This window comes from Solanum tuberosum, unplaced genomic scaffold, assembly GCF_000226075.1.
Source record: "Solanum tuberosum cultivar DM 1-3 516 R44 unplaced genomic scaffold, SolTub_3.0 scf00158, whole genome shotgun sequence".
Lineage (NCBI taxonomy): Eukaryota > Viridiplantae > Streptophyta > Magnoliopsida > Solanales > Solanaceae > Solanum > Solanum tuberosum.
In genome coordinates, this window is record NW_006239083.1 from 389,649 (window position 1) to 407,440 (window position 17,792).

The window sequence follows — 17,792 nt, forward strand, 5'->3', positions numbered from 1 at the left end:
ACCCCCGACCCTCCCCCACCCAAATGTGTCAAAAGAAGAAGCTTTTTTTTTTATTTGGACTTTTTCTGTGATTATGATGTGAGAAGACATACAAATGGATTGGAACGCTAAAATTGTTTGTTGTGAATGTAGGATTTGATAATTGAAAATATGATTTCTTGCCATTTCTGAGTGTTTTTTTCTTCTTGAAATTTATGTTGATTTTCTCAAATTATTTTGAGGAGGAAGAAGGACAACAAAATAAGTGAAAGTATTTAAGCTTAAAATTTATGGGCGCTAGAATTCACTTTTTGTTTGTGACATCGTCAAATTTTTTTCACCATAGAAAGAGTTTAAGCTTGGAAAATGGTAGCCAAAAAATGGGGTAGAAGAAGAAAAAAAATTAAAATTTGGTAAAATGAGGCTCTCACGCGCATTTAGTGAGTGTATCACACTTGCTATGCCATTTCAGCAGAAAGTGTCAAATTGACACAGTTAGGCGTGACATGAGGTGTCTAAAATGAACAAAGCCTAGTTAATGTGTCTAAGTGAAAGATCGTGCCAAATTTAGGGGGCCACCGATGGGTTAGACCTACTAATTATATACATGAATAACTTTTTTATCCACATACCAAACATGTATAAGTTATACGGACTTTAATATATGAATAAGACTTGCTTTATCTAATTACCAAACGACCCCTAAGTTTATCAAAATCTGTGCCGTGTGCATGCATGTAGTGGTGGTGGGGAGCGACGGTGTGTTGAATGGAGTGGGCAGGCTAACAGTATTCTTGATTTGACAGTTGATTTTAATATTTTCTTCACAAAAAGCCAAAGTTGGTGATGGCTAACTTTTACTAGCAACAAAGTAAGTGGGATCCATTAATTTCAGAATAGACATTAGTTGTTGGCAGTGCCTTACCATTAATCCGAATTCTTTCGGCGAAAAATTATATAATTTATATCTGATTAAAATAAACTTTTAGATATATAGTAGATGTCAAATCTTCGACTACTTTGTGTATCTATTTTTTCTGATTTTAAACCTTCTTATTGAAAATGTTGACTTCGTCACTGGTTGTTGCCGTTGCTTATCCTCATACATGTAAAACCGACCCTTTTGCTTTCTTTCCCTTTTCTTGCTATGTAATCCCACTCAGTTAAAATAGCAGGGGAAAAAGAGCATCTTTAATCTGGTTTGTCTTCATTACTTTTGCTTCTTATTGATTGGATTTCATCTGTTGGTGGATTTATTAGGGCTTAGTCTTGTTGTCCATTCATATTAGTTGTTCGTAGTATTGCCCCTATCCTTCCATTTTTGTTACTGTTTGTTATTCGAATATCATATTGTTCTCTGTTGTTTGGATTGTTTTTTCTTGAGTCGAGGGTGTATAGAAAACAATATCTCATACACTTTATCTTCTTCAGACCCCATTTTGTGAGACTACACTGGTTATGTTGTTGTTGTGTACATTCTATCCTCTTCGGATCCCACTTTACGGTTCATTACACTGGGCCTACACTTGGTATGTTGTTGTTGTAGTAGTTGGATCTTGTGATGTTTTGGTGAAAGAAATACTTACTTTGTTGATCAACTTGTAACAGAGTATCATTTTGGAGAAAGATTGAATTTTTATGTGAGTTCGATGAGTAAATAAAGAGAGCATATATGGGGGGGTTTTCAGGATTTTGTTTTGAAATCTTTGTTTCTATGTAATTTACTTTTCTGTTGGAGGTTGGTCTGAGGGTGGGGGTAGGATGTTAGATGGGGATGCTGTCATTTAGTTTATGGAAATTAGCTTCTAGTGGAGAAATTAAATGTAGGTTTCAATGAACTTGGTTAGGAATTTCTGTTAGAAGATAGGAGACGGCTTTCTTGTGGTAGTAATTGCGAACATCTCTCCTCTTCTCTTAATGTGCACAGTTTGCTTACAGACGGCACGTCTCTCTATCTTAGTTTCTTTAAATTTCAAAGCACTTAAAGTGTATAAATATCTTGATTTGGGATTATGAACAGAATAGAAAGTTTTAACTAATTTTCTCAAATAACTAACTACACTCATTTCCGGATCACCAGACTAGGATTGAGCAACAAATTTCGCAATCTAAAACGCATATCGCATGGAACAACAGGCTAATCAAAGCAGTGATAATCATGATGTTACTGGAATAAAAGAATGGGATCCAAGAGCCATGCTTAGAAGTATGTCTTTTCTTGAACAAAAGATTCATCAACTCCGGGAGTTGGTGCGTATAATTGTTGACCACAGAAGTCTAGCTGGGATTCAGGGAAGTGACCTTTCAATTCAGCAGCAACAGCTAATAACAACTGATCTTACCTCTATTATTATTCAATTGATATCAACTGCAGGGAGTCTTCTTCCAACCGTGAAGCATCAAGCGAATCCACCTACCAAGCAACTCGAGCAGTTTGGTGGTGCCTCCGTTCCTTCTGAAACAGGTACTAATGTCGGTGCTCTGACATGTAATGTTAATGCAACTAAGGCGAAAGATCAGACCAACCATGTTGATCAAATGGGAGATTGTTCTGTTGATGAACATGAGGCGAAAGATGAAGATGAACCCCATGAGGAAGAGAACCTCCCTCCTGGTTCCTACGAGATTCTGCAGCTGGAGAAAGAGGAAATTCTTGCACCTCACACTCACTTTTGCACAATTTGTGGGAAGGGATTTAAGAGAGATGCCAATTTGCGGATGCACATGAGGGGTCATGGGGATGAATACAAAACTTCAGCTGCTCTTGCAAAGCCTCACAAGGATTCCAGCTCTGGGACGACGCTTATTAAAAGGTATTCCTGTCCTTGTGTTGGTTGCAAGCGCAATAAAGAGCACAAAAAGTTTCAGCCACTAAAGAGTATCTTATGTGTGAAAAACCATTACAGAAGAACCCACTGTGAGAAAAGATATGCTTGTAGTAGGTGCAATTTGAAGAAATTTTCAGTTATTGCAGATCTTAGAACACATGAGAAACATTGTGGTAAAGATAAATGGCTTTGTTCTTGTGGAACAACCTTTTCCAGGAAAGACAAGCTTTTCGGGCACATTTCCCTTTTCCAAGGACACACACCTGCAATTCCTCTAGATGAAACCAAAGGTTTTGCTCCGACATCCGATCAAGGCCAAACCAATGATGCAACTACAAAGGCTGGAAATATAGATTTTGAGGTAAATGTTCAGAATGACAGTGGGTTTCAAAATACGATGAATGTAAAAGGGAGTACGGATAATCCTGACAGTTATTTCTCATCTTTGAACTTTGAAACTAGCAAGCTTAACGAACTGCAGGAGTTTCCTCAACCACCATTTGAGGACCAAGAAAACTCATTCTCTTTTCTACTGTCAGGTTCATGTAATTACCCCCGTAAGGCTGGAAAAAACATAGGTTCTACTACACTGGAATAGTTCAAGTGAATTTGTCTTTGGTTTAATGCTGTCTAGTTTTCTTATTATGTCAGTTCTTTGTGAATAAATGACGTCTTTCATTAGTGTGCATTGCTCTTTTTGACTGCTTAAAAATGTTATATCTGTCTTCGACTAGGTACTTGGCAAGTCTGTAATCCCAAGTCAACAATATCAGAATATTTTTTTATTAATCTGCTTTTAGTTACAAACAGACTTCATTAACAGAACTTCTCCTTAATTAGTTTCACAAGAGAATTTGGATTCAGATTTAAACAACTATTTAACAAAGTGCTGAACTAAAACTAACATTGAATTTATTTTTGAAGATATTGGACTACAGATATAGATACATGTACAAAAGCTTCACAACGTTACCTGATTTCATTGAGAAAATCTGTGAATCATCTAGAATCAATTACATTGCAATGAAAAACTAGAAGTTTCAAAAGACAAAAACAATGACCATTTACATGTCTAGATGTGGTCATAAGATCTGATTTCATCTTTGACATCTTTGATAAGAAGGGGGAACTAGGCTCAGTTAGATGGTTCAGCTGGATGAACATATTTGCCTATGATAGAATTATGGAGCAAGCAGCTTCCTTAAGGGTGAGTCTCTGCCTAGCTAACTGTGCTGCCTGAACAGATTTGCCTATAATGAGAATTATGAAGCAATATCAGCTTCAAGCCTTTTGCTGCTTGTCCTGACTTTGATGTCTTCCTTAGAGGTCCAAGAACAAAGTCATCCACACATGACCAAGTGCTTCCCCTGGGAGAGCTGTCTTTCCAGAGAAACCTCTCAGAGAATGGGTTCACCAGACTCTCTTGGAAATCTTCTGCTGTCTCACAGATTATACCCTGCCAATCAATAAACAAAAATAAATGTCAGTCTTGTTTTCTAAAGGGTGTAGTGGGATGCGGAAGGGAGGATATGTTGACATGTTGTTGTGGTCTTACTTCTGCCATGGCCTTGATCTTCATAGTAAGATCATTGCTAAGGAGAACAAGTTGTCCATCTCTGTTAGTTCTTTTGAAGAGGAGGGCATATTCAAGGATATGATCGTCTGCTGTGGGTGAAACAATTTCCGCTAGACCACAATGTGGAGAGGATAGAACTGAGCCGACTGGAAAGATGCCATTCTCCTCATTGAAAAAATACGGTGGTGCAGTTGCAGGAGGAGTTGGTGCCACAGGCCTTGTTTCCTCTACACAACTCTGCACATGAACCCATGATTTTGCATTTACCATGCAATCATCTATCCAGTCTATTGCTGCAAATACTTCTGTTGCTCTTCTGAAAAAGCTGGCACGTCTCTTCATGTAATCCAGTTCTCTTAAGACTAATATCAAGGAATAGATAAAGATCACGTAAAGCGGTTTTGGAAAGAAAAGCTACTGAAATATTTGAGGATGCTAGGAACTTTTCTGAGGGAGTGCTAAAGTAAGTTCATTACCAATTCTGGGAATTATCAGGCAAGTCCCTTTGAGACCTTGCAAAAGCTGCAAAGCTTTTCTTGACTCTTTGTTTAACAAAGAGGTGATATCCACTACCATGGTCCACCTTCTTTTCTCTTCCCTGGCATTGTTATTCTGTGGATATTGTTTTAACGATAGATTAGAAATCTTAAAGTTATTTCACATAAGAAGCATGTCAATGAACTTACAGCAAAGGGGTATGCCTCCATGATTTCTTGACACTTGACTGGTTTAGCATTCAACTTGACCTTCCGTTCTGGAGATTCTGATTTGGTCTTGTTGGGGGAGTTGGTCACAAGCAGAGGTTGAAATGGTACTCTATCTGTTCTGTTCTTCAGCATGGTTACCTCCATTCTTGCCTTATTTCTAGAAGAAAGACTTGCTGATATTTTCTCTTCAAGAACTTTGTCATTCAAATTTTCTTTCGCAAATGGTTTTCGTTGCTTTACTTCCTCCATGTTTCCCTTCTTTATTGATCTCATTGAATAACTATCAGGTGTCATATTCTCTTTATCTGGAGTGAAAATTTGTTCACTATTCTTACTCATATTTGGGGGAATTGTAGATGATCCGACATTTTCTGTGTAATATTCAAGACCTTCAGCTTGTGTGAGTATGGAATCAAAAGTCTCTTTCATTGGGGAAGATCTCAAAGATTTTGGATTCTTAATTTGTTCTGAACAGCTCATCTTCTTCATTGACCTTGGTGAATGAGTGTTTGCGGAAAAATCCACTTTGTCCAGAGTAAAATTCTCTTCACCATTCTCATCCATACAACAAGAAAGCATAGGTTTTGTAGTTTGTCCATCAGTAAGACATGAGTTCTTCTCGGACCCAAGTAAGAGAGAACTAGGAACATGGTTCTCTTTGTCTGGAGTGAAGGCATGATCTTCATCCTTGTTTCCACTAGAAAAAGGATCATTGAAAACTGATTCCATTGCAACCTTCTCATGATCAAGTGTGTGAACTTCAGTATCAATGTCAACTCTTTCAATAAAAGCTCTATCTCGACCAGTTTGAATCTGAACACTGGAACATTTTCCCCGTCTAGACCAAATGTTCAAACATCTTTGCTGAGATCTTACTGGAGTACTATCTGCATTTTCTGTTCGGAACCCTCCTGAGACAAGAAGGGCTCGCGGACTGCTGTTTTCTTGGTCAGGTTCGTAAGCAGGCTGCAGCAAACTGATTTCACTCTCTCCATGTATTTTCTCAAGTGGATTTATGTTTACTTCCTCATCACCATAGGGAAATGAGGACTTCATCTCCTCAGGCATTGGAGGAGCTGACGGAGTTGGACATTTAATGTATGGCAACAAACTCGAACAAGAAAATGATGAATCTTGATCCTGCACCAAATCATCACCCTCATTCTGAAGAGCAAAGCCATTCTCATCCTAGAAAAAATATATGATAAATTAGACACTAAGGGGACAAAATAGTTGAAAACATACAGGTGTATACTACTACTACAGCTCACCTGATGTTCTTTCTCATCCATTTCTTTGAATGGTTCTGCCTCACCTAGTGGAGCTACAAATGGATTCTCCAAATCATATGCGCGACTTATTGGAATCCAGTGCAGCATGTATTCCCTTCTTGAACCTCCTAGCTTCATCTTATCACCCTCTTTCAACTCAACTCGAACCCCTGGTTCAATCTTGTTTCCAGAAATCCATGACCCATGGACTGAAGCAGCAACAAATCATAGTGAGAAACTTGAGAAACAATACAAAGAAATGTGAATTCATGGATTTCTTGTCTAGTCAAGAGAAAATGATTTTCAAGGAACAATAATACATTCATAAAAATCCCTAATATGCAAGACTAAGAAAAAACTGTCGTAAAATTTCACTTTTAGATTTTAAAATCGTCCTAATTATAGAAAAATAACCTTCTTTTGGGACGGACTAAAAAGGAAAGTGTCACATTTGTACAAAAAGAGTATTATCTTTCTGGTATGCTGACCTCAGACTCAATTGTGATAAACTCATACAAAATCAAGCAATCTACATACTAAATACTGAAACAGCAAGAAAAAATTCTCAAAGGCAGAGTTTGATTTAGGAGTTACCCGAAGACAGATCAATAACAGAGAGGGAATGAGAAGAAGGATTAGAGTGAATTCGGAGGTGAAATCTGCTAATGCTTGGGTGTTCCAATACAATGTTACAATCTGGGTGTCTTCCAACTACCAAAATCTCTTCAAATTCTTGATTTGCTGTGATTGCAACATGTGTGGCCGGGGGATTGTCAAGAAGAAAGATGTTCTTGAGGATGGCGCCATTCTTTAGCACTGTAAACACTGGAATCTTCTTCTCTTCTTCACTCTGCGAATTGGGTTTTCCCAAAGATTCTTGCTTTTCCGCCATGGGAGAGAGAAGAGAAAGAGACAGAGAGGATTTGTTACAAAGACAGAGGGATAAGAGGGTTGTGTTTTTTAAATGAATTCTTGAAAAAGTGACCGTTAGCTTTAATAGAGTTTCTTTTTTTTGTGTTGTTGTTTTCTTAGGGTAGATTTTTATTTTATTTTTACGCTTGAGACTTCTAGTTAAAAGGTGGACTATTTAGGGTTCAAAAAATATAATGCTTGAAATTTGAACTTAAAGCCTTTGAGTGAATTTTGAACCTCCTCAACAACTAATCTAACCTTTGTAATATTTATCGACTCTCCAAATCCACCCTTGTCTATGCACCTATTTTACTTGGTATGTGCACACATTTTGTGTGTGTAACCCCACACAATTTTAAAGAATCATACAAATGTTACTCCATTATCCTAATTTATGCGACATTCATGTGATGTAGTTTGACTTGATATTAAATTTAAGAAAGATAGATTAACTTTTGAAATTTTTGGTTTATATAAATAAGTACTCCCTCCGTTTAAAAAAGAATGACCTAATTTGACTTGATATGGAGTTTAAAAAAATAAAGAAGACTTAAATCTTGAGGTCCTAAATTAAAGTTATGTCAAATGTACAAAATTGTCTTTTAATCTTGTGATCTTAAACATGCCACGTGAAAAACTGAAATTAAAATATTACCAAAAAAAGAAAAGAGGTCATTTTTTTTAAAACTAACTAAAAAGGAAATGAGGTCATTCTTTTTAAAACGGATGGAGTAAATGTTTGCGTCACTATAAATAAATTTATTAAAGATAAAATTAATACTTTAAAGTTAAATTGTTGGTACTAAATATAAAAATGTATCACTCTTTTAGGACTAACTAAAAAAGAAAGTGAGTTATATAAATTAGACATACGAAGGATATTCTATGGATGTTGAGGTAGACAAGCGATTTATCTTTGTTAGACAAAAAACAAGAAGAAAAGACAGGTACAGTGTGGTAAGCAAAGAAATACTCTCAAAACACTCCATTCATAAGGAACAAAGGAGCAAGGACCAATATAGGAGAAACAAAGAACAAGCTTTTGATTATTAAGTTAAAATAAATAGAACATTATGTACATATGATGATGGAATTGTAGCAGTCACATTCATTCACTCCCCCTAAAAAGCTCAAATCTCTATCAAACCTATCCACCAGCTCTTGCAAGCACAGAGGTTTCAAGATACCAGACAATACCAAAACAGGCCAGAATACTTTCACTCATCATAGTACCCTAAATTTACCAGAAAATTTGCACCAGAACAGATAGCAGATTTTGAACGCTATTCTGATATCTGGTTCCCCATCACAAACTAGGCCATAATACAATGGCAGCAGAGGAAAATGATTGGCTCATGCAGAAAGGCAGCCATTAGCATAAAGAAGATAACCAAATGCAGCAGAAAATGATGCCTCAAATAAAGGATCCCCTCTCTGCCAACCCAGCTATATCAGTTTACCATTATGTCCCTCGGATTGTGTCCACTCTATCAATGACATCCAAAGCTTTGAGTCGATCAATGTCAAAATTGATCACTGGAACAGAAGACGGTCTCCTGATGGGAAAGGGGTCCTTCTTGGTTTCACGTATAGGGGAATGGTTACTACTCTTACTCAGCCTGTGGAACTTGCTCAACCTAGTTCTTGCAGTATCGAATTCTTGGGACTTGCTAATTCCGGGTGTCAGTTTTCTCTTGCTTACATCTCGAAGCATCTCTTGGTCTTCAATTGTTAATGTGGAAGATGGAGAACTTGGCTTGTGTGTTAACTGATTCATCTTTTGATTAGGGTAACAGCATGGAGATTTCACTGGAGATCTGATTCCGCCATTTGTAGAACTTCTCGACTGAGTGACAAGATAGTGAAGCCACACCACCAGTTCAAGAATATAAGCTTCGGTTTTCTCCTTATCAGCATGATATAGTGTCTCAATTCGAAGTAGATCAGTCTGGCCAGCAGGTTTCCTGTTCATTTCAGACCAAATGAATATAAATACTTGCCATAAAATTGGTTCAATCAGTAAAGATCAAGTTTCTTATAATTGAGCTCACCCTGTATTTGCCCATTCTCCAACCCATCCAAACCCATGGTGGGCCCTGTAAAGTAAGAGTAAAGGAAGTGGATCTACATCAGAAAAAAGGAGACGGAGAGGATAGTTTAATAACACATATACCTTTTCACACAAAATGGACAGAAGTTGAGGGAAGAAAACTCCAATGCAACTCCTTAGTAGGCCAAAGGCCTGAGTTATTAAGGAGAAAAATAAGGATGCTATACTGATAAGATGAGATACTACACTTGATCTTTAGCCAAGGAACTGAAACATAAGCACATCAAGGAATCTAATAAGAAACAACTCTTTTTTACATTCTTTCACCATCAAAACCAAAACACAGAAACAAGACACTCTTTTGCTTTCCTTTCTTCTACATGATTTTATTTTTTTCTAATCCAAATATACTATATGGGCAAACAATATAGCATTCTTCATGCAATTGCCCTTATTTAACATTGCTCAATTTAGCTCATTTAAAATCTACAAGAGAAAAAGAAAGATAACTTCCAAGCATACAACCCCAATGAATAATGAAATCTATCATTTTCTTTAAACAAATCTTTGTTTTTAGTACGATCTGGCTTCACATCCCTCGCCTATCGGAACACCAGTCTCAAGAAAACGCAAATTAGAATTAATTTAGAGTACCCACTGATATAATATAGCTGACCAGAAAAGCCTCTTTGGACTAAGAAACATATGAAGAATCACTGGAAAGCTGTAATTGAAGAATATATTACTAGGAAATTGATGTTTTACTTGGTTGTGTTGGTTGCCATGGGAACAAGCCACTGCAGCGTTTTCTCCATTTCAGCCTTGATTTGTTGCACAGTTAACTGCACAATACGAGTATCTGGAGTATTACTAACATTCAACGGCCTAGAAGGCAGAAACTTGAGGATACCCCACAAAAAACCCTTGAAAGACAAAATAAAGAGTACCTCTTCCTTGAGCTGGAAGGATTGTAATTTGAATCGCAAAGCTGACTTAATGCTTGGTGGCAACCCTTGGTATAAAGCATCTCTTGTATTTGGGGGCACCGAACCGGATCGTGTGACCTGATCATATAAAATATGATACTCACTTTATGTTTCTGATTAGAAATGTCAACAACTAACATAATTTTACAAATATTTTTCATACAATTTGACAACATTACTAATCCAGAATACCAATTTGTTACAATTTCAGCACGATTGTGAGACTGTAAGAAGTATGATTCCATTACTTACGCACCTCTACTGACTGAAGAAAGAGAGCTAAAATGGAGAAACACCCGAATTTAGGGTACTACAGTAACTGCTATGCTGCTCGGACATGAATGCGGATCTAAGGGTTGGATTCTTCATCACATAAATTTTAGGATTCGGGTATGAATCCAAGTTCGGATACGGGTGCAGGGATATGACCAATAAATGTTTATTACGACATAAAAAGTAAATATATCGATTAGTTAAAGTTATAGAACTAAAACTAATAAAACTTCATTTCTTCTAAACACCAATATTTTATTCTTATCTCACGTAATAGAAAAGCGTTCTCATATATATATATGACATAAACCCATAAATCAAACTAAATACCCAATCAATCTATACTTCTCGGTCTAGAATGTGGTCAAAGTACCCAAGATAAGTTGACCAAATCAGTTATGGATCCCACACCCACACCCATGTCGTGTCAGCATGGGTGCGGCAGGGATTTTGAAGAGTCCGCCTAAACATAGAGAGTAAGCATTTCTCATAAAAATTCTCATACAATGTATCTAGCTTGCCTAGTGAGAATATTTATTAGAAATATAACTCATAAAAATAGCTTTGGCACCACAACTATGGCTGGGTTACCAAAAAATCTCATTTGAACTAATCTACGTTCCAGCTAAGTGAGTAACAATTGACTTCCAAATATTTACAGGTCCCCAAGACCCGAACATGAGGCATACCATAAAGTTTGGGTAACAAAGAAAAGATTACAAGCTATACATGAGGACCATAAAGTTTGGGTAACATAGAAAAGATTACATGTTTTTTTTTCAAAAAAAAAACAAACGAAGTCAAACATCAAATTCAAGTCAAAAAGAAAAAAAAAAATGCCTACGTTAATATAATAAACCCACCTACTAATGCTTCGAGTTCTTCAATAAAAAAAATACAATACTAAAACAGGAAGTGAGATGATGAAAACCATGAAAACACTTGAGAGTAAGATTTCAAATGCCTTCTATAGTGGATCACGACCTTAAAGTACTGCTATCTTCACATGAACAATTCACCTGATCTTGGGAGTTCTAGCTATCGATTTAAAACTCTAAGTATGATATGAGATTCACAAAGACAATGGCAATTTGAGTATTTTCACTGTGGCAGTTCTTGCAGCATTTGTTTTTGGTCCAATTGATAGACCTCCATTCTTTATTGTGACTCCTGATAGATATTAGAGCATACAGCTTTATGAAACATATAAAGAGATGAGAGAATATCTATTGGGATTAAGATGATGATTTACAAGGAAGATAAATGCTTGATATATTTATGACGAGAAACAAAAAAAGTATTTTAGCTTAATGGAGGAAAAGATATCAACTTCATTCCACATTTCCATTAAGGAAATGAATGAAATCAAAAGATTAAATGATAGCGTCAAAAATGCTGATTCTCTAATAATTGTATGTGCATGAGATGCTTACAAGCGTATCAATCTGAGTAATGATATTTGCATAATGTAATGCAAGACCAGCAGATCCTAATCTCTGATGGTTGTTTTTTATTGGTCGGTCTCCATCTGCAAGGTTTGGCAAAACTATAGCAGTCAGGTCAAAAATTGTACAATTCAGTCACTCAAAAACAAATTGAAGACATGAAAGAAATGATTTAACTCTAAACGCTCAGCACCTATAGAATACGAGTTAAAAAAATATTTAACTGTTTCGATTGATTTTGTCTGTTCCTGCCTTATAAAACAAAATATACCTTCCTTATAGGAACAAATGAATCAGTATTATGAGCTGTAATATAAGCATAGGCAATAACAAACAAGCATGGATTGTTCTGCCATGACAATGACTTCTGACTCTCTTAGTTGCATAATAAAGTCCAATAACTCATAGTTCACCCTAGATTATGATTTCCCTTGATCACCACAAGTGCATCAGCAACAGTAACTGTTTGTACATAACAGATAAAATTGATAGGTAGCCGTTGGTAAAACAGATCTTTACTCACCTAGTGAATAGCAGGACGTGCTAATTTTCTAGTCTATAATGTAGAAACAAATTGTTGTTTACACTTAAAACTAAACGAGCAATTGACACAAGCAAAATGTAAATCTTAAAGTTAATCACGATATAGACAGACAACAATGATCCAAGAATCATGATAAAAAGTTAACTTGAAGTTTCCAAAGCATTACCAGTGTTGCCAAACGCAGCATGGATCTCCAAATGGAGGAAGTGGACAATGTCCACAAGCTTTTCCATCACCTTCAATTATGGCAAAGCAGATGTTAGCATAGTCAATTGAAATTTGAAAGGAACCTCGACAATTTATCTTAAACAGACCACCCATCTTGTGCAGTAAGTAGAAACTAGATACCACATTACCAGTATCAAATTTAAGATCAAAGTAAAAGATAAAGCAGGACTGAATTTGCTACCTCTTCCAATATCTTCGACCAGAGAGACTTCTTTTCCAAACTTTTAACATGTTTCTTTTGACTTTTCAACTCTGCTCTCAAAATTGCAAGGCTATCTCCTGCATATTTATATGTTAAAAGGAATATTAGAACAAGAATATAAGAAATCAGTAGGAAGAAAACAGATACTAAAGACAAAAGTAAAAGAAGAAAATGCAAGAGTAAACAAAGGTTACTAGATTAAGTAACAAGAGTCTCACGTCCTCCACAGAATCACATGACATTACACAAACTTTACACCAACTAAAAGTACAGAATAGTCTCGACAAACAGTAACCACAAGGAAACAATGTCCTCAATGCTGTTTAGAATCAGTAAGATGTCTATATATCTATATTTTTGAATTAGTTATCAGATTCAATAAGATGTTCCTAAATCTAATTGATTCCCAATATTCTCCAGCTATGACTTCCATCCATAGAGCTTGCTTCTCTTTTGCAAATGAAGGTGTAGGAGGACTTCAATGGCAGCATCAGAATTAAAAGTGGACTTGAGCCAACCAGGTCTTAAACCATGTTCAGAATACATATCTAGAAAACAACAATAGTAGCTAGAATCTACCCGTTCAAGATTTCTTCATTAAGCTATTTGTAGCACCCTGTGGAAACCCCAAGCAGGAGTGTTCTGTCTAGGCCCACAATACCTAACATGCTGGTGATTAAGTTCCTAATGCTATGAGAAACTGGAGGAAGTTCATTGTATAGAAATAATTTATATAAACTTAGAGCTAATGCAGATCTGCTGATTTAAAATAGTTAGGTAAAAAAGATAGAGCACAATATGAATATATGTGAATAGATGACCTTTCTGAGTAGCATTTGAAGTATCCTCTTCTTGGGCTTTACGTCGACAATCTTGTTCAATTCTGTCCAATGCATGCAATTCATGGTACAGTTCCTGCAAAGATCATAATAATTACAATTTACTCGAACCAGATACTTGTTTACAATTTATGACAATATAATAATTTGACAGTAACAAAAGAGAACCACATATACCACTAGGTAAGAAATTGTCCAAAAAATACCTACTCAGAATCAACGTAGTGTTAGGTAAAAATAGAACCAATTGAACAACATGCTCATATAGACAAAAACAACAAGTTGGGACTAAGCTTACTTTTCTAACACATATATTAGATCTGACCTTTACTAGGAATTTTTGTTTTCTGGTTAAAAACGTGTATATCCATGTAAAATCCATAATATGTCTCAAAAGAGAAATCATTTAATTAGAATGAATTGGATCATAATAAAGAGGATTCATATAATCTACTCCAACTACTGGAATTGCAGAGAAATATTCACAAATCTTTAAGCTAATCCAAGTATCATAACATGGGTGGTCATTAAGCAGGAACTGATGCATCCATACTAAACTTTCAAGTGGTAGACCAATTATAGTGTAGAATTTGTAACATGATGGGAATAGAATGAATGATGTCGGATAGGGTTATATAAATATGCAACTCGGGTGGAAATTCAGGAGGGATCCTCTAATGCTTATATGGACCATATGGAAAAAACAAAACCAAAATAGCATTTGAAGAGTTAAATAACTCATTGTACAAGTCGAGGATTTTAAAAAATAAATAAATTGGAACACCCTATGAGATAATGAATTATTGCTCTTCATAAAGAATTATGTTTTTGTGTGAGATACTCTACTTATGTATATATATTATATAACAGAATACTTCATTATCAAAAGAAATTACTCCCTCCATCCCAAATATGTGACACTCTTTCATTTTTAGTCAGTCCAAAAAGAATGACTTATTTTCATATTTAGTAACAATTTAACTTCGATCTTCCCATTTTACCCTTAATGAAATGATTTACAACCATTAAAAATTTCATGGCTTATTCTAGACCACAAGTTTCAAATGTATTCGTTTTCCTCTTGAACTCCGAGCTCAGTCAAACACTTCAGATAAATTGGGACGGAGGGAGCATTACATAACGGAAAAAAAATAAAAAAATGAAACAAATAGGGAAAGAATAGGTCAAGAAGTGTAGATGCTGAGATGGAACTTACTGCTGAATACTGTACCAAGGTCATTAAGTGCAGCATCACAGTCTCAGCTTCTTCTTTTAGTTGTTTATGAGGTGTCAATTCTGATTCCAACCTAAACGTAATGGAATGAACTACAGATAATGTGAATATTCATTTTTGAAGTGGTAACAACAAAGCAGAAAAACTGGACTAAAGTTAGTTTTAAATACTTCTCAAAGTAACGGTCTAAGTTGTGCCATTGAGGATCTTTGCAACTATTTCCAAAGCGAACCACTTCACAAGAGAATATTTTCAGTTCATCCCTGTCAAATTACAACAACTATCTCACTCTTGAACCAAAAGAAAATGAAAGTACGCAAAAGTTATTTCAGACTCTTTGACACCTTTTGTCTGCTGCAGCAATTCTGAAGAGCTCATCCATATCTTTTGATATCAACAGCTGCACACCTTCAGAAGGGAGAACCACTTCCTTCAAATGCTTAATGTTCTCATTTGAAAGGGCATACATAAGATTGGCACCCTTGACAATTGTATTTGCAACTTCAAATGCCAAAATGGAAATTTTATTTCCCTTGATTGCCATGCTAGATGCAAAGCCACCACTTAGGTTTAAATTTGTCATGCTGCTACCAAGAGTATCCAACACATCTACTGCCTTGCCAAGCCCCACTGTACCAGCTCTGCCCAAAAGTGAACTCACTTCTGAAACCTGTCAAGCAAATATAAAATTATTAAATTTTACTCCCTTTGTCCTCAATTGATGTGACACTCTTCCCTTTTTAGTCAATTCCAGAAAGAATGACATGTTTAACAATTTAACTTTAAAATACCGAATGACATCTTTCTACATTTTAGTAAAAAATTAACTTTAAAATACTTATTTTACCCTTAGTGAGATAATTTTTAGTCACACAAATATCTATGGATTATTATAGACCACAAGTTTCAAAAGTCTTCCGTTGTTATTTCTTAATCTCCATGCCCACTCAAACACCATCGCATAAATTGGAAAGGAGAGTAATATTTAGAAATATAACCATTAATCTTCATCTTTAGGAAATTAATTAATACTGAATACAATTATTGCCAGTTGTCTGATATTACACTATCTGCGAGTTACTAGTTTATTTTTTGTTCAGTTGGTTGAATCATAGTTTGTATGCAGCCATCCAATATTCTACACCCATCCGGGAAAAATGTATTTATTAACACATTAAATTGAATTCATTGTCCGATTTTGTTCTTTGTTGGCCTCATTACTACTGGATCATTTTTTTCCCTTTTACATCAGCTTGCAATTATGATGGTCTTTTTTCTTTGCCATCAGATCATTTAGTTATGATTTTCATGATACATGAGCGTGTATAAATGATGAAACTTCTGAAGTCCGAAAGTTGGAGTCAACAGACCAAGATCAAAGCCAAAGAGAGACTTATTGCTAGGAAAGCTGCCCAAAGAATGACCTAAGAGCTAACTGTCATTTACTATGCAATCACATTAGAGAGTAGTTCAACTAAATTTTGTGTTTGGTTCACATGCTCAATCAATGTTAGAATATATTAGTTTGATAAATCTAGTTTTCACAAAAAATTATTAATTAGATAAATCTCTGTTTTTCCTTTTGAAGATTATATCTTTGCGGAAAAAGCTTTACACTATATCAGAAGTTTATGTTAGATATTGTGTTGAACTGAAAATTTATGACTGAATTGGAAAATTGTTTGATCCAATGAAAAGAAGAAAAAGCTTCGTGATGCATAAGAAAAAGTTAATTGAAAGAGGAGTCTCTTTTGTCTTTACTTGTTTCAGCACATTACATTTTCCATGCCCAATATCTTTAATATTTTTCGTGCGAGCGTGGGTACTTATACTAGTTAATACTGAATACAACAAGAATTATTGCCAAAAGATGTTCAAGATAATCTTCCTCTCTATGTGCAACATCAATAAAGTAAGCTTAAAGCAGCATTGCAGCATCTTTTGTTAACAACTATTGAGAAAGATGACCAGTAGGATTGTATTTAAGGGGGATGGAAATATTCAAATATATGGTGGAACATGAATGAAACTGATAGAGAAAGAGAGAGAGAGCGAGAGTAAACCATAGATTCAACTGAACATTTCATCCTGATTTTAAATTCAACTTTGGGAATCTACATGCTCAAAAATGAATTAAGAACAAAGTAGCATTGCAGCATCTTTAGTGAAAAACCATAAAGACGACCAGAGGGACTTTTTTTGAGGGGAATAGCAAGTGGTCAAATATATGATAAAACTTTACAGGAACTGATAAAGAGAATAAACGATAGATTCAAAAGAGAGCTTCATCATGATAAGACACTGTATTTCTTTTCATTCTTCAAAGTGGTAACCACTGGATTCTTGGGGAGCTTAAGAGGGATTAGGCAAGGGGACCCATTACCTCGGCTTCTTTTTTGTTCTTGATGGAAGCCCTCAATAGACTCATGGAGCGTATGGTGGTATGTTGGTTTCATAAAGAAACTCTAGGTAGTAATGGAAGCGGAGGAAGGAAGGACATATCTCATTTATTGTTCGTCACTGAAATATTAATCTTTTGAGGGCTTCGACATAGACCACTCAATACTTAGTTAAACCTTATATAGTCTGAACCTATATCAGGACTTTGTATCAGTATTCACAAGTCAGAGTTAGTGCTAATGGATGAGTTACAAGACATTCATAGCTTGGCAAGGACTTTTTTTTTTTTTTTTTAACCAAGAAATCCGTCTGGGACCC

General features: G+C 35.7%; 3 protein-coding genes across 8 annotated transcripts in view; 1 reads left to right on the forward strand and 2 right to left on the reverse strand.

Moving 5' to 3' along the window:
* The first annotated feature begins 1,048 nt into the window (after window positions 1-1,048).
* Window positions 1,049-3,493, forward strand: LOC102596245 (protein SENSITIVE TO PROTON RHIZOTOXICITY 1-like). 3 transcript variants are annotated; one of them, XM_006353568.2, is made up of 2 exons: window positions 1,049-1,178; window positions 2,060-3,493. In XM_006353568.2, exon 2 carries the CDS (start codon window positions 2,104-2,106, stop codon window positions 3,403-3,405), a length of 1,302 nt encoding a protein of 433 aa, XP_006353630.1. In that variant the 5' UTR covers window positions 1,049-1,178; window positions 2,060-2,103; the 3' UTR covers window positions 3,406-3,493. The 3 variants fall into 3 exon arrangements, with proteins under 3 accessions (XP_006353630.1, XP_006353631.1, XP_015166898.1); XM_006353569.2 differs by lacking the exon at window positions 1,049-1,178 and adding an exon at window positions 1,185-1,508; XM_015311412.1 differs by lacking the exon at window positions 1,049-1,178 and adding an exon at window positions 1,518-1,619.
* Window positions 3,494-3,752: 259 nt separating this feature from the next.
* Window positions 3,753-7,334, reverse strand: LOC102596788 (FHA domain-containing protein PS1-like). The gene is made up of 6 exons (XM_006353570.2): window positions 6,956-7,334; window positions 6,362-6,570; window positions 5,070-6,278; window positions 4,860-4,995; window positions 4,363-4,745; window positions 3,753-4,263 (listed from the first exon to the last, which is right to left on the reverse strand). The coding sequence occupies exons 1-6, from the start codon at window positions 7,251-7,253 to the stop codon at window positions 4,027-4,029; spliced, it is 2,472 nt and encodes an 823-aa protein (XP_006353632.1). The 5' UTR covers window positions 7,254-7,334; the 3' UTR covers window positions 3,753-4,026.
* A 958-nt stretch (window positions 7,335-8,292) lies between these two features.
* Window positions 8,293-17,792, reverse strand: part of LOC102597111 (uncharacterized) — a 12,149-nt gene continuing 2,649 nt past the window's right edge. For 3 of the 4 annotated variants that reach the window (XM_006353571.2, XM_015311413.1, XM_015311414.1), the window contains exons 3-13: window positions 15,419-15,744; window positions 15,245-15,337; window positions 15,057-15,147; window positions 13,823-13,916; window positions 12,981-13,078; window positions 12,738-12,807; window positions 12,016-12,110; window positions 10,271-10,387; window positions 10,089-10,165; window positions 9,325-9,369; window positions 8,293-9,237 (exon numbers count right to left, since the gene is read on the reverse strand). In XM_006353571.2, coding sequence (XP_006353633.1) covers window positions 8,736-9,237; window positions 9,325-9,369; window positions 10,089-10,165; window positions 10,271-10,387; window positions 12,016-12,110; window positions 12,738-12,807; window positions 12,981-13,078; window positions 13,823-13,916; window positions 15,057-15,147; window positions 15,245-15,337; window positions 15,419-15,744 — 1,608 coding nt within the window. In that variant the 3' untranslated portion in view covers window positions 8,293-8,735. Of the gene's footprint in view, window positions 9,238-9,324; window positions 9,370-9,446; window positions 9,516-10,088; window positions 10,166-10,270; window positions 10,388-12,015; window positions 12,111-12,737; window positions 12,808-12,980; window positions 13,079-13,822; window positions 13,917-15,056; window positions 15,148-15,244; window positions 15,338-15,418; window positions 15,745-17,792 lie in introns of all 4 variants that reach the window. The other variant, XR_001474161.1, reaches the window with a different exon arrangement.